At 37.2% G+C, this 16657-nt stretch overlaps 1 protein-coding gene across 12 annotated transcripts in view; it reads right to left on the bottom strand.

Moving 5' to 3' along the window:
• Window positions 1-16657, bottom strand: part of SENP8 (SUMO peptidase family member, NEDD8 specific) — a 55772-nt gene that overhangs the window by 30773 nt on the left and 8342 nt on the right. For 10 of the 12 annotated variants that reach the window (XR_003436434.1, XR_003436440.1, XR_003436439.1 and 7 more), the window contains exon 2: window positions 7236-8010. The exons of 1 other annotated variant lie outside the window; for it this stretch is intronic. Coding sequence is in view for 1 of the 11 variants with exons in the window: in XM_027123517.1 (XP_026979318.1) it covers window positions 7336-7974 (639 nt within the window). In the remaining 10 variants the exon portion in view is untranslated. Of the gene's footprint in view, window positions 1-6869; window positions 8011-16657 lie in introns of those variants that run through there. One more of the 12 variants, XM_027123517.1, reaches the window with a different exon arrangement.

Raw genomic sequence — 16657 nt, 5'->3', positions numbered from 1 at the left:
AACAGGATATTTGAAAGCAGGGGTTCAGTGTAATAACTGCTCAATCCACTTTTGAATAAACTGCTTACCCACTGAATATTTTTAAATTGAATTCTGCACACTAGATCCTTTTGACTCTAAAAGAAGGGAGCACAATACCAGCAAAAGATCTTTTCCCTATTGTGTATCATGTAATATCAATGGTATATGGTCAAGCAGGTGTATAACTTACAGGCTTTTATAGTATCTAGTGAAGTATTACAAGTAGACTCAAGTTCTCCTGTCATTTACAATGCTAACACTTACAAATGGCATACTCAAAAGTTTTACAGAAGTAGACTAACCTGTGGTACAATCCAATCATGCTATGTATCTGGAAAAGGAGACCTTAGATTTAGTCTTTTTCTTTTTTTTTAGGCTTTACTAGTATAGTTCAAAAAATAATTTATTTCTGGCACGAATCTTAGGGAGTCAGGAAAGATTGCTCCCATATGTACTATCTTAAGAGGGAGACAATCTGACACTTAAACAGACATACTTTGTACTATTCATTATCAGAAAGACAACAACTTTTCCCAGAGAGAATCTGACCCTTTCGCAGTCTAGACTAGATGCCTAAGTCAACAGTTATTTAAACAATATTGCTTTCTTATCATATCTACACTCCTGGCCTCAGCAACCTGTGTCCTTTTGCTGTCCCTTCCTCCCTATTTCACCTCAATGGCTGATTGCCAGTTCCTAATCTTTTTTTCCTGCTCCCAGCTTCCATTAGGTACACTTTTTTATCCCAAATATACCGACTTGAAATGGAAACTTTTTTGGTAGCTTTCTCTTTGACTTTTAGTTTCAACTTGTGTTCACTGAGGCCTGCTATGTGACCTGTACTTATTTACACTTACTGGGTTTTCCCTTCCCGACTAAAAGGAACTGGGTTACTGCCTCTGTGGTCACTGAGTGGTGAGGTTATTTTGGGCCATGCGGGCTGGGGGCAGGGTTAGGCTGGGGAGGTAGCTGAAATAAGTTTCATGGCTGAAGCTAATCTTTGGCTTTCAAGTCCCATACACATTGCAATCTAATTCTCATTAGAAATAGAATATGTGCATCTAACATATCATTTAAATTATTAATTATCTGAAATAACTCTGAAAAAACATATCCATGATTTAGGAGGGATAGCTTTTCTTTTTTACTCTTAGCTCCACATTTTAAAAGTTACATTGTCTGCATTTTGAATTAAGTGAAAGGGCTGAGAAAGGTCACTTTTTCTCCTTTATATCTCAAAAATAAACCAACTTTGTCTGTACGTTTCAGATACAATAGTCCTCAAATCACCATGACTAACTGAAAGCAATTGTCAGATTAAGGATAGAGAAGAGAGGAAAAATGACTATCAGAAAGCAGAAATATTTATCTGAAAAACCAGGTAATCTTGGGAAGTTATCAGCTATAAGTTTTAAAACCACAGAACTTTGGATATAAGGAAAGAGTGTGTGCATGGCTAATAGACGAGGTGAAGGAAAGCTTGTTATGAGTCCAGAGTAGCAAGGCAGCCCACTCACTGAGCAAACTAAGATGTCCACCAAGACATTTATTTTGATGAAGTTATTTAATATTCCCCCTTTCTTAAAGCACTCCGGGAATCAGATGGGGGAAAATGGACTACCACCATTTTATCAAGTATTGGCAAAAGTTATAGCTGGGAAAGTCTTTGCATGGTGAATGGAAGAGATCTCACAGAACTGAGTAACCGATTCTCTTAATATTTAGATGTTGAATTAGGTTAGGTCTTGATCTGCTTCTAGCCAGTTGATCTCTTCAAATATGTCAACTGACATTCAAAGAAAGATAGACAAGATGAAAAGGCAGAGGGCTATTTACCAGATGAAGGAACAAGATAAAACCCCAGAAAAACAACTAAATGAAGTGGAGATAGGCAACCTTCCAGAAAAAGAATTCAGAATAATGATAGTGAAGATGATCCAGGACCTCGGAAAAAGAATGGAGGCAAAGATTGAGAAGATGAAAGAAATGTTTAACAAAGACCTAGAAGAATTAAAGAACAAACAGAGAGAGATGAATAATAACTGAAATGAAAACTACACTAGAAGGAATCAATAGCAGAATAACTGAGGCAGAAGAACGGATAAGTGACCTGGAAGACAGAATGATGGAATTCACTGCCGTGGAACAGAATAAACAAAAAAGAATGAAAAGAAATGAAGACAGCCTAAGAGACCTCTGGGACAACATTAAACACAACAACATTTGCATTATAGGGGTCCCAGAAGGAGAAAAGAGAGAGAAGCGACATGAGAAAATATTTAAAGAGATTATAGTCGAAAAATTCCCTAACACGGGAAAGGAAATAGCCACCCATGGCTAGGAAGCACAGAGAGTCCCATTCAGGATAAACCCAAGGAGAAACACTCCGAGACACACAGTAATCAAATTGGCAAAAATTAAAGACAAAGAAAAATTACTGAAAGCAGCAAGGGAAAAATGACATGTAATATACAAGGTAACTCCCATAAGGTTAAGAGCTGATTTCTCAGCAGAAACTCTACAAGCCAGAAGGGAGTGGCATGATATACTTAGTGATGAAAGGGGAGAACTTACAACCAAGATTACTCTACCCAGCAAAGATCTCATTCAGATTCGATGGAGAAATCAAAAGCTTTACAGACAAGCAAAAGCTAAGAGAATTCAGCACCACCAAACCAGCTCTACAACAAATGCTAAAGGAACTTCTCTAAGTGGGAAACACAAGAGAAGAAAAGGACCTACAAAAACAAACCCAAAACAATTAAGAAAATGGTCACAGGAACATAAATATCGATAATTACCTTAAACGCGAATGGATTAAATGCTCCAACCAAATGACACAGGCTTGCTGAATGGATACAAAAACAAGACCCATATATATGCTGTCTACAAGAGACCCACTTCAGACCTAGGGACACATACAGACTGAAAGTGAGGGGATAGAAAAAGATATTACATGCAAATGGAAATCAAAAGAAAGCTGGAGTAGCAATACTCATATCAAATAAGACTTTAAAATAAAGAATGTTACAAGAGACAAGGAAAGACACTTCATAATGATCAAGGGATCAATCCAAGAAGAAGATATAACAATTATAAATATATATGCACCCAACATAGGAGCAGCTCAATACATAAGGCAACTGCTAACAGCTCTAAAAGAGGAAATCGACAGTAACACAATAATAGTGGGGAACTTTAACACCTCACTTACACCAATGGACAGATCATCCAAAGTGAAAATAAATAAGGAAACAGAAGCTTTAAATGACACAATAGACCAGATAGATTTAATTGATATTTATAGGACATTCCATCCGAAAACAGCAGATTACACTTTCTTCTCAAGTGCGCATGGAACATTCTCCAGGATAGATCAGATCTTGGGTCACAAATCACAAATCAATCCTCAGTAAATTTAAGAAAACTGAAATCATATCAAGCATCTTTTCTGACCACAATGCTATGAGATTAGAAATGAATTACAGGAAAAAAAAAGGTAAAAAACACAAACTCATGGAAGCTGAACAATATGTTACTAAATAACTGAGACATCACTGAAGAAATCAAAGAGGAAATCAAAAAATACATAGAGACAAATGACAATGAAAACACGATGATCCAAAACCTATGTGAATCGGCAAAAGCAGTTCGAAGAGGTAAATTTATAGCTATACAAGCGTACCTGAAGAAACAAGAAAAATCTCAAATAAAGAATCTAACCTTACACCTAAAGGAAAGAAGAACAAACAAAACCCAAAGTTAGCAGAAGGAAAGAAATAATAAAGATCAGAGAAGAAAGAAATGAAATAGAAACAAAGAAAACAATAGCAAAGATCAATAAAACTAAAAGCTGGTTCTTTGAGAAGATAAACAAAATTGATAAACCATTAGCCAGACTCATCAAGGAAAAGAGGGAGAGGACTCAAATCAATAAAATTAGAAATGAAAAAGGAGAAGTTACAACAGACACCACAGAAATACAAAGCATCCTAAGAGACTACTACAAGCCACTCTATGCCAATAAAATGGACAACCTGGAAGAAATGGACAACTTATTAGAAAGGTATAACCTGCCAAGACTGAACTAGGAAGAAATAGAAAATATGAACAGACCAATCACAAGTAATGAAATTGAAACTGTGATTAAAAATCTTCCAACAAAGAAAAGTCCAGGACCAGATGGCTTCACATGTGAATTCTATTTAACATTTAGAGAAGAGCTAACACCCATCCTTCTCAAAGTCTTCCAAAAAGTTGCAGAGGAAGGAACACTCCCCACACTCACTCTATGAGGCCACCATCACCCTGATACCAAAACCAGACAAAGATACTACAAAAAAAGAAAATTACAGACCAATATCACTGATGAATATAGATGCAAAAATCCTCAACAAAATACTAGCAAACAGAATCCAACAACACATTAAAAGGATCATACACCATGATCAAGTGGGATTCATCCCAGGGATGCAAGGATTATTCAATATATACAAATCAATCAATGTGATACACCATATTAACAAATTAAAGAATAAAAACCATATGATCATCTCAGTAGATGCAGAAAAAGCTTTTGACAAAATTCAACACCCATTTATGATAAAAACTCTCCAGAAAGTGGGGATAGAGGAGCCTACCTCAACATAATAAAGGCCATATATGACAAACCCACAGCAAACATCATTCTCAATGGTGAAAAACTGACAGCATTTCCTCAAAGATCAGGAACAAGACAAGGATGTCCACTCTCACCACTATTATTCAACACAGTTTTGGAAGTCATAGCCATGGCAATTAGAGAAGAAAAAGAAATAAAAGTATACAAATTGGAAAAGAAGAAGTAAAACTGTCACTGTTTGCAGGTGATATGATACTACACAAATAGAATCGTAAAGATGCCACCAGAAAACTACTACAGCTAATCAATGAATTTGGTAAAGTTGCAGGATACAAAATTAATGCATAGAAACCTCCTGCATTCCAATACACTAATGATGAAAAATCTGAAAGAGAAATTAAGGAAACACTCCCATTTACCACTGTAACAAAAAGAATAAAATACCTAGGAATAAACCTACCTAGGGAGACAAAAGACCTATATGCAGAAAACTATAAGACACTGATGAAAGAAATTAAAGATGATACCAACAGATAGAGAGATATACCATGTTCTTGGATTGGAAGGATCAACACTGTGAAAATGACTATAATACCCAAAGCAATCTACAGATTCAATGAAATCCCTATCAAATTACCAATGGCATTTTTTACAGAACTAGAACAAAAAGTCTTAAAATTTGTATGGAGACACAGAAGACCCCGAATAGCCAAAGCAGTCTTGAGGGAAAAAAGCGGAGCTGGAGGAATCAGACTGCCTGACTTCAGACTATACTACAAAGTTACAGTAATGAAGACAATATGGTACTGGCACAAAAACAGAAATATAGATCAATAAACAAGATAGAAAGCTCAGAGATAAACGCACACACCTATGGTCAACTAATGTATGACAAAGGAGGCAAGGATATACGATGGAGAAAAGATAGTCTCTTCAATCAGTGGTGCTGGGAAAGCTGGACAGCTACATGTATAAGATGAAATTAGAGCACTCCCTAACACCATACACAAAAATAAACTCAAAATGGATTAGAGATCTAAATGTAAGACCAGACACTATAAAACTCTTAGAAGAAAACATAGGAAGAACCCTCTTTGACATAAATCACAGCAAGATCTTTTTTGATCCACCTCCTAGAGTAATGGAAATAAAAACAAAAATAAACAAATGGGACCTAATGAAACTTCAAAGCTTTTGCACAGGAAAGGAAACCATAAATAAGACGAAAAGACAACCCTCAGAATGGGAGAAAATATTTGCAAATGAATCAATGGACAAAGGATTAATCTCCAAACTATATAAACAGCTCATGCAGCTCAATATTAAAAAAACAAACAACCCAATCCAAAAATGGCCAGAAGGCCTAGACATTTCTCCAAAGACGACATACAGATGGCCAAGAAGCACATGAAAAGCTGCTCAACATCACTAATTATTAGAGAAATGCAAATCAAAACTACAATGTGGTATCACTTCACACCAGTTATAATGGGCATCATCAGAAAATCTACAAACAACAAATGCTGGACAGGGTGTGGAGGAAAGGGAACCCTCTTGCACTGTTGGTGGAAATGTAAATTGATACAGCCACTATAGAAAACAGTATGGAGGTTCCTGAAAAAGCTAAAAATAGAATTATCATATAATCCAGCAATCCCACTACTGGGCATATACCCAGAGAAAACCATAATTCAAAAAGACACATGCACCCCAATGTTCATTGCAACACTATTTACAATAGCCAGGTCATGGAAGCAACCTAAATGCCCATCGACAGACGAATGGATAAAGAAGATGTGTTACATATATACAATGGAATATTACTCAGCCATAAAAAGGAATGAAATTGGGTCATTTGTTGAGATGTAGATGGACCTAGAGACTGTCATACAGAGTGAAATAAGTCAGAAAGAGAAAAACAAATATTGTATATGAACGCATATATGTGGAACCTAGAAAAATGGTACAGATGAACCAGTTTGCAGGTCGGAAACTGAGACACAGATGTAGAGAACAAATGTATGGACACCAAGGGGGGAAAGCGGCGGGGGGGGGCTGGTGATGAATTGGGTGATTGGGATTGAAATGTATACACTGATGTGTATAAAATTGATGATTAATAAGAACCTGCTGTATAAAAAAATAAAATTCAAAAAAAATAAAACAATCCTTTTACATGTCACTAGGCACTAACTAAAAATCAACAGAATAGCACAGTGAGTTGGCATACGGCTTTTAAATTGTTTATTTAGTTATAGGTCATGTTATGTCAAATCACTTTTGACAAAAAAAAAATATGTGGGCTGTGCAATAAGTTTTTGGTTCTGCTATAATTTTCTTCTTGCATTCTAGACTTCACATAGTCTTAATTTGTTTTACCGATCACTGCTTTTCATTTGGAATAAGCCAATGTGGATAAGGGAGACCAAAAGGGAATTAATAAGTGTTAAGATAGCTTGGTTTTAAGGTTTTGGTGCATATTTTCAAGACATTTTCACAGAACATATTGCTCTCAAGTTAGGGTTAAAGTGAAACTTTCCATTAGGATAATACAGAGGATAACATTCTCTCAGGAAAAAGTAAGAATTCTAACCTTTCCTCTACCAGGCATCTTCCTTCAGGCACTGAGGTTGTAGCCATCCAAATACATGGGGAGAGGCGAGACTTCAAAAGTCACAAATATATTTCAACAGCTAATTTTTAGCAAGTGTGGCAATGAGATCTTTCCATTCTCCTCTCTTCTTTGTGATGTACGTAGGAGTGAGTAGCTGCAATAGTGATTCTGGCTGTTGCCTGAAGTAGTTCTGACACAAGGCCTCAGTGTTACATATCACGTACATCCCACAGTCATAGCTGTTTTGTTGAGCAGGGGCTTTCTCTTCCACAAAGGCCAATTTGTCTCCTTTTCTGCCTAAGAAAGCCTCTAGTTTCTCTGCTACCTGCTTTGCATGGACTGAGTTGCTCCTACTATGAGAATCATAATGAAAAAAGCTATTTTTATCTTGGAGATAAACCAACAAACTCCAATGGGTTCCCCCAGCTGCCTGGTTGGAATTATCATTGATGGCTAAAAATACAACTCTCTTGTGAGGGAGGTCCAAGGGTTCAAGGAACATGGCGATCTCTGCTGGGTTGCCAGTGCACTTGATGAACTGGGTGACTTCAGGGCTGATGAAGCAGACATGGTCAGAACAGTCATGAAACTGACTGTTGGCAAAGTACTCAAAGGCAAACCCAATAATATGGTCATTGAGCCAGCTTGGAGGATCCAATAGTGAGACATCTGATTGCCGCAGTAGACTGTCCATGTAACTCAAGACTACTGGGTCCATCTTGTACTGACCAGGGCTGCTCAGAAATTCCAGAAGCTGAAGGAGAGGCAGAAGACAATATTTACTGTTGAATATGACACTTGGCTGTAAAATGGGGATCATAAATATCAACTACTCTTACAAGGTTTTGGGTAAGGATTAAATATAACTGTAAAGTGTTTAGCAACAATGTCTGGCTAAGAGTAAACACTCAAAAAAAAACCCTCTAGCTTATGTGCTTTATGTTAACAATTAGTTAGAATGAAAACTTTGGAAATTCTGCATCTGAAATAGTAACCATGGATTTAAAATCTCCTCTTTAAATGCAGAGATTGGTTAAAATTATAACTAATGTTTTACCAAACTCTATAGCATTAACCATATATTTGGCCCCTTAATGAATATGCATGATAAGAATGGTAAATTGTTTTTATATTAAAGATGAATTTTCAGGGCTTCCCTGGTGGTGCAGTGGTTAAGAATCCACCTGCCAATGCAGGGGACATGGGTTCGAGCCCCAGTCCAGGAAGGTCCCACACGCCGCGGAGCAACTGGGCCCGTGTGCCACTACTGCTGAGCCTGCGCTCTAAAGCCTGTGAGCCACAACTGCTGAAGCCTGCGTGCCTAGAGCCCGTGCTCCACAATGAGAGGCCCGCACACCGCAACGAAGACTGGCCCCTGCTTGCCACAACTAAGAAAGCCTGCGTGCAGCAACGAAGACCCAACTCAGCCAAGAATAAATTAATTAATTTTAAAAAAGATGAATTTTCAGAGTCCAATTTAAATGTTACTAATTACTAAGGGAAATAGCTTCCATTTCAAAATTAATTTTCAAGAGATAAGATAAAATATTGCTTCCTCATTCCATAATGGAAAGTGACAGTGATTAGAGTATTAAAAGGAACTGTAATTTCAAGAACAGAAAATCATGAGTAATACAAATGAAATTCATTCCTGATTCTGCCCAGTTATGAACATGAGTGACAGTCTTTCCCATCTTTAACCTCAAGGGGTAAGACAGAGACTACAGAAATTCTTTGGGCACTGAAAGGTAGTGTGGCACAGAAATCATGAGACCTGGGTCTAGCCCTAGTTCTACCACTGATTTGCTAGTATCATCCTGATTAAGTCATTTAATTGATTTTGGTTTTGTCCTTGTTTTTGGTCATCTGTAAAAAGGCCCCAGAAAGTTGTAGAAAAGGCCAAATAATTTTACTCGAATGTATTAAAAAAGTATAAAATGTTGTACAAATAGTATTTATGTTATTAATTGGATGATATTAGTAAGATGATTGGACAATCTGGATAGAGCTCCAAACTAATCAAAGGAAATGAGGCTTGGAAACAAATATCCATTCTTATTACCTTGTTCAAACAAAGGCATGACTAACTTAGAGTGGGAGCAAGACAAGTCATATAGTAAATTAATATGCTCATGATCACCTGAGGTAAGGTGCTAACAGAGACAAGAAATGTGATAAGTGTGGTAATATAATATTTGAACCTAACAGAGGTCACTGCTATGCACTCACTTGGCAGCATAACAATATTTCTAAAAATCATAAAGCAATAAACTGTCACATGCAGATTGTGAGTACAAAGCAAAGCATATTGTAAGAAAATAACACTGCTATGAAAGACTGGGCTAGAATAGTGACATCAATTTAATCAACTCTGGCCATTAGACCAGTTATTTTACCACTTGGTTACACTATTAAAACAATAAAATTTTACCATTTTCATGTAATCAAAACCCTACAAAAACCCATACAGAAAAATAAATATACCCCGAAGAAAAAACCTCAAGTAATGAGTTAGCTAGGAAGCACCAAAGACGGTTTTTTTGTGCATACAGTGTATCATAATATGAACTATTTCAGAATACAAGGCTGTTGATGAGTGTGTATATCAATCTGTATAAAATAAGATGGCATGAATTAAGATTTTCTTAAGAAGAATAACTTGAGCACAGACATAAACTGGAGCCAGGAACGAAGTTAACGAGGCATAGAGTACACTTGTTATGGGTGGGCCACAAATTTGGCTCTTGCCTTTTGGCAGCTAACCAGAGAGTGTTAAGTTAAACATTCACAATGTCCATAAGGTAAAAACAAAGCAATTGCTCTGGAGAGGTAAAAGCATTCTTTGCATTAAGGTCAGACAGATTTCTCTCAAGAAATTTTCATAAAAGACATGGTGTATTATAATGAATGTCCCATAATACCCTTATAAAAGATGAAACCGTTTCAGAGGACTGTTTCTTACAATGATCCTTAATATCCAGCCTGATGGCAAATGAGCAAACAGCAATCTAGTAAAAGCAGCTGTGGGAGGCTAGGTGCTCAGCTGGCTGCTGCTGTGACTGGATTTAAGAATATATGAGTATGAAAAGGGAATGACTGCATGTGCATCGAGCAAGGCTCCCTGACTCTCCCCCTCATGCCTTCAATGACTATGAGGAGTGGTAAGGGCCAGACTGTACTGCCTCGCAAATACCTGGAGACCTGCTCTCTATGCAGCCCACTGAAATCAGACCCACACCTTAACAGCAAACCCAACTAGGGGTAGAAGCCCACAAGAAGAGTGCCTGAACAGACAGGCATCTCACCTTGGAGGGAGTGTCTACAGGCAGGGCCAAGATTTTCTTCAGAAAACAGTTTTTGTGTTTTGTTTGTTTGATTTTTAAAACATCCAACATACAGACATTGGGTCAATCAGGACTTAATTCTATTCCATACAGCATGATTGCAATAGCTTAACCTCAACAATCCTTTTTTTGCGGTACGCGGGCCTCTCACTGTTGTGGCCTCTCCCGTTGTGGAGCACAGGCTCCGACGCGCAGGCTCAGCGGCCATGGCTCACGGGCCCAGCTGCTCCGTGGCATGTGGGATCTTCCCGGACCAGGGCACGAACCCGTGTCCCATGCATCGGCAGGCGGACTCTTAACCACTGCGCCACCAGGGAAGCCCTAACCTCAATAATTCTAAAGCAGATGGAACCAGACTGGCCTTTGGGCAAACCACCTTGGCCAAGAAAATGGATGCTAAACTTCATATCGGAAGACTTGAAATTTAGACTCCATTATGTTAACTCATTGGCTATATGATCATAAACAAACTACTTCATTTCTTTAAGAAACAGTTTCCTTTTCTGTAAAGTGAAAATATTAATACATGGCCTTTACCAACCGGTATTTGTCAGTATTTAATGAAGAAACGTAAGTAACTAATACTTAAAAAAAATATAAAAGTAGTATTTCCAGATATCTACTGGGTCATCAGGAAATTTATATCCTGACAACTGGTAACTGTAGTGATTCACACTGAACAAATGTTTATTGAGTGTTTCCTATGTGCTAGGGGCTAGAAAATCAGAATGGGGATAAGATAGTCATAGTTCCTACCCTCACTGAGCTTAAGCCTATTATGCTATATAATGAATACATAATGAATATACACATCTCTTTTAGTCAATAAACACCTATTGAGTACCTAATATTAGGTGTCATGGGAGATACAAGGATGTGTAATGTAGCTTACACTCAAAGAAGAAGCCCATAAGCCACAAATAAAATGAATGGGAATTCAAAAGAGGGAAATGGATGGAGAGCTCGGATCAGGAAAGACTTCAAGGAGAAAGTGGCATAAAAGTGGGCTCTTGAAAGGCAGGTAGAGTTGCACGTGTAGAAGGGCATTAAGAAGGCAGAGAGGCAAGGAAAGTGCCTTTAAGTGTGTAGTCCAGTTTGTCTGGAATGAAGTGGGAGTAGGGATGTAGGTGAAGGCTGGAGGAGGATTATCAGAAGCTAAGTGTTGATAGACTGATTTCCAAGTGTAAAGTGTAGAACTTATACTGGAGAAAATGTGGAGCCATTAATGGCTTTGTCAGTGCTTTAGGAAGATTAATGATTCAGGCATAGTATACAGGATTAACTGGTAGGGAGAGAAATTGGAGGTAGAGATCAACTAGATTTTCATTGAAAGTAAAGGTAGGAGGACATGACCTAAACCAGGCGAAATGGTAGTAGGAGAGAGGCAAGGAGGAAAAGATATTATAGACAGAGTATCAATAAGGGATCAGAGGAGGGTAGATAAGAGAGAAGAATTAAGGAACGGTCTGGAAGCTTTCGTTGGAGTGACTGGAAGAACAGTGATCCCATCATTAATGGAGTAAGGGAAAAGGAGATGGAAGGGGACCTAGCACAAGACCCAGGAGCCATTTGGAACCATCCTAGGGTTATATCCTTTCTATATAGTGAGCACTGTGCTTAGCATACCTGAGGTACAATAAATGTTTGTCAGATGAATGAACCTTTTTAAAAAGGGAGTCAGAAAATACAGATTAGGAAAAAAGGGAAATAAGGCATTTTAAGATTTTTGTTTTGTCTGTAACATCCCCATTTTTGCTTTGGCTTTGTGTCTTGTCTGTTTTTTCTCTGTTGATTAGTAGTAAATTCCTTCAGAAGTAAGAGACTATGTATCTGGTCCTGGTGGATGGTAAGGAATATTAGGGAGACAATGACCTCCTCATAGTTCTATTTGTAAAATCCTACAAAATACAGTATAGTCATTTTCACAATGTTGATTCTTCCAATCCAAGAACATAGTATATCTCCCCATCTGTTTGAATGAAATTAGAACACTCCCTAACACCATACACAAAAATAAACTCAAAATGGGTTGATTAAAGACCAAAATGTAAGGCCAGACACGATCAAACTCTTAGAGGAAAACATAGGCAGAACACTCTATGACATAAATCACAGCAAGATCCTTTTTGACCCACCTCCTAGAGAAATGGAAATAAAAACAAAAATAAACAAATGGGGCCTAATGAAACTTAAAAGCTTTTGCACAGCAAAGGAAACCATAAACAAAACAAAAAGACAACCCTCAGAATGGGAGAAAATATTTGCAAATGAAGCAACTGACAAAGCATTAATCTCCAAAATATACAAGCAGCCTATGCAGCTCAATATCAAAAAAACAAACAACCCAATCCAAAAATGGGCAGAAGACCTAAATAGACATTTCTCCAAAGAAGATATACAGATTGCCAACAAACAAATGAAAAGATGCTCAACATCACTAATCATTAGAGAAATGCAAGTCATAACTACAATGAGGTATCACCTCACACCAGTCAGCATGGCCATCATCAAAATATCTAGAAACAATAAATGCTGGAGAGGGTGTGGAGAAAAGGGAACCCTCTTGCACTGTTGGTGGGAATGTAAATTGATACAGCCACTATAGAGAACAGTATGGAGGTTCCTTAAAAAACTAAAAATAGAACTACCATACGACCGAGCAATCCCACTACTGGGCATATACCCAGAGAAAACCATAATTCAAAAAGAGTCATGTACCACAATGTTCATTGCAGCACTAGTTACAATAGCCAGGACATGGAAGCAACCTAAGTGTCCATCAACAGATGAATGGATAAAGATGTGGCACATATATACAATGGAATATTACTCAGCCATAAAAAGAAACGAAATTGAGTTATTTGCAGTGAGGTGGATGGACCTAGAGCCTGTCATACAGAGTGAAGTAAGTCAGAAAGAGAAAAACAAATACCATATGCTAACACATATATATGGAATCTAAAAAAAAAAACATGGTTCTGATGAACCTAGGGGCAGGACAGTAATAAAGACACAGAGGTAGAGAATGGACTTGAGGACACAGGGAGGGGGAAGGGTAAGCTGGGACGAAGTGAGAGAGTAGCACTGACATATATACACTACCAAATATAAAACCAATAGCTAGTGGGAAGCAGCTGCATGGCACAGGGAGATCAGCTCGGTGCTCTGCAACCACCTAGAGGGGTGGGATAGGGAGGGTGGGAGGGAGACACAAGAGGGAGGGGATATGGCGATATACGTATGCATACAGCTGATTCAATTTGTTATACAGCAGAAACTAACACAACACTGTAAAGCAATTATACTCCAATAAAGATGTTAAAAAAATATATAGTATAGTTTTATATTTTGGAGCCAGGAGGCTTTGAGTTCAGGATCTGACTTTGCCACTTGCTATCTGTGTGACTCTGGACAAGTTATTCATCCTCTTTCCTAGCCTCATTTTCTTCATCTGTAAAAGGAGGTAATAATAAAACCTGTCTCTCAAGAGTTGCTTTGTGAATTAAAAACACAAGTGAAAAGACTCAGCACATTGTCTGGTAGATAGCAAGCTCTCAAAAAAAAAATTGTTTCCTGCCCTGTTCTCTATATATTTGCGGTGGTAATAATGGATCTTAAAGATTTCTTGAAAATAAAGCATCTGTTTGTCTCTTTATATAAAGCCACAAAGTCACCAAGGATAGATCTAGCCAGGGCATGACTCTGCACTCTTGTACTTTACCTTTGGCATAAGCAGAGTGAATGCTAACTCCAGAGAAAAGCAGTCTCTCAACCTGAGTGAAGCATGCTGTTAATGTGTTGTCAGCATACACAAACCTTGTGGTTACAGGGTTTAGTTTATTATATCTTCCAACTTCTGTAGCTAAATGAAGTGAACACTGAATTCATAGTATAGAACACTTCCCAAATATTTAATTTTAACAAAAGGAAGAGACTATTTTTCATATTAATCTTAAAATCCTTAAAATGCATACTACTTGAATATTTCTGTTTGATATAAAAACAGGGAAATTAAATAAAAATAAAAATTAATTTAAAGGGAAAGTTTATAATTCAATAGGAACCATTCTGATTTCCTGCTGATATAAGTAAGGCAAGAAGCTGCAGGTTCAGTAGAAAAAACACTAGGCTGGGAGTCAGTAGACTTGGGATTCAGTTCAGATCTGCAATCAACCAGTTGTTTGACTCTGGAGAAGACATTTTAAACTTCTGGGTCTCAGCTTCATCATCTGTAAAGTGAGGTTTGGACTAGATAAATAGCGGTTCTAGCCAGGGATGCACGTTTGAATCATCTATGGAGATTTTAAAGAACACACATGATCTATCTCTGGGGGGAGGGTCTGGGCACCTGTATTTTTAAGATGTTTCCAAGTGATTCTATGATTTCTAAAAGACTCCTCTAGCTCTAGGGTTGTACAATTCTAAGCTCTAATCTTTGCAAATTTAAAAATCTTCCCTTGTGGGAAGTAGCCGCATAGTACAGGGAGATCAGCTCAGTGCTTTGTGTCCACCTAGAGGGGTGGGATAGGGAGGGTGGGAGGGAGACCGCAAGAGGGAGGAGATATGGAGATGTATGTATATGTATAGCTGATTCACTTTGTTATACAGCAGAAACTAACACACCATTGTAAAGCAATTATACTCCAATAAAGATGTTAAATACAATACAATAAAATAAACATCTTCCCTTCCTATTTAAAGTCTTACTGGAACAAAGTCATGCTCATTTCTTTATATATTCTTTATGGCTGCTTTTGAGCTATAAGAGCTGAGTAGCCTGCAAAGTCTAATATATTTACTGTTTGCCCTCTTAGAGAAAAACTTTGCCAATCCCTGTTTTAGACCACTATAATGTAACCTACTGTAAATGTCTAGGCTGAATTAATTTTAAGAGCTTTTAGAGATCTAATAAAGCATTGGAGCTATTTGTTAAAATATCTTAAAGGCAGTTTCCAAGTAGATTAACCTTTAACTAGAGGTGTTACTGCTGATTCAGTTGGAATTTTTGATGAGCAAATACTTAAAAATACTAATTACAGTGGATATAAGAATTGCCTACATTAGAGATGCATAAATATTCATAAGATCAAAAATATACATGAAGTTTTTAATTAACAAGCATTTCATAAGGTATGCATCAATTCTCATAACTTCTGGGAATATATGCCTGTTGTGGTTAAAACCACAGTAGTGAGCCAGATAAGTTTTACTGTAAAGCCCCAAAGAAAACACTATCCCAGAACTGTGACTTTTATTCATTTTTTTCCCCCTAATTATTCAGAAAGCGTTCCTTAAAAAAGAAAAAAAAAAGGAACAGCCTCATTCAGTTATGTTTTTAAACACTACAAAGGGCAAAGTGCAGCTATTTACTCATTTTAAGTGAAGATTATAACAGTTAGTAGTTTTGAAATGCAGTTCCCCTTTCCCCTCCTCACTCCCTTCAGTTTTTGTTTTAAATTGTATCAAACTGCAAACGCTCACAGATGTGGTCTGTGCTCCTCTAACTAGATACATGGCTATGTGCCAGCAGGTATTGACAGACAAAAGCAAACAAACACACCCACACACCGAAAATCAAACATAGGCTAATAATCCCAGTGCATCTTCCTAGAGCTTCAATTTCACTAATTTTTTGGGAAAAGAGCTAAGCAATTTAATCTTAAATATTGATATTTTTATATCTTAAATACTTAAAACGTTTAAATCAGTAACTTACAACATCTTAATTAACATAAACATGGACATAATGTAGCATAAAATGCAAAATCAGCACAGATTTTTAAAATAAGAAATTTCCAGAGAACTTTTGCACCTGAGAAAGGTGATTTTCTATCCTTGTGGTTACAGGGTTTAGTTTATTATATCTTCCAACTTCTGTAGCTAAATGAAGTGAACACTGAATTCATAGTATAGAACACTTCCCAAATATTTAATTTTAACAAAAGGAAGAGACTACTTTTCATATTAACCTTAAAAACCTTAAAATGCATACTACTTGAATATTTAGGATTCTTAGGAACCAGATTCCCTAAAAATTAATAAAGACATGAGCAAAAC

Source organism: Aethalodelphis obliquidens, unplaced genomic scaffold, assembly GCF_003676395.1.
Source record: "Aethalodelphis obliquidens isolate GAN/ISIS:26980383/991018 unplaced genomic scaffold, ASM367639v1 scaffold26, whole genome shotgun sequence".
Lineage (NCBI taxonomy): Eukaryota > Metazoa > Chordata > Mammalia > Artiodactyla > Delphinidae > Aethalodelphis > Aethalodelphis obliquidens.
Note: the sequence above shows the minus strand (reverse complement) of the source record. Positions and strands in the feature narration are given on the sequence as shown.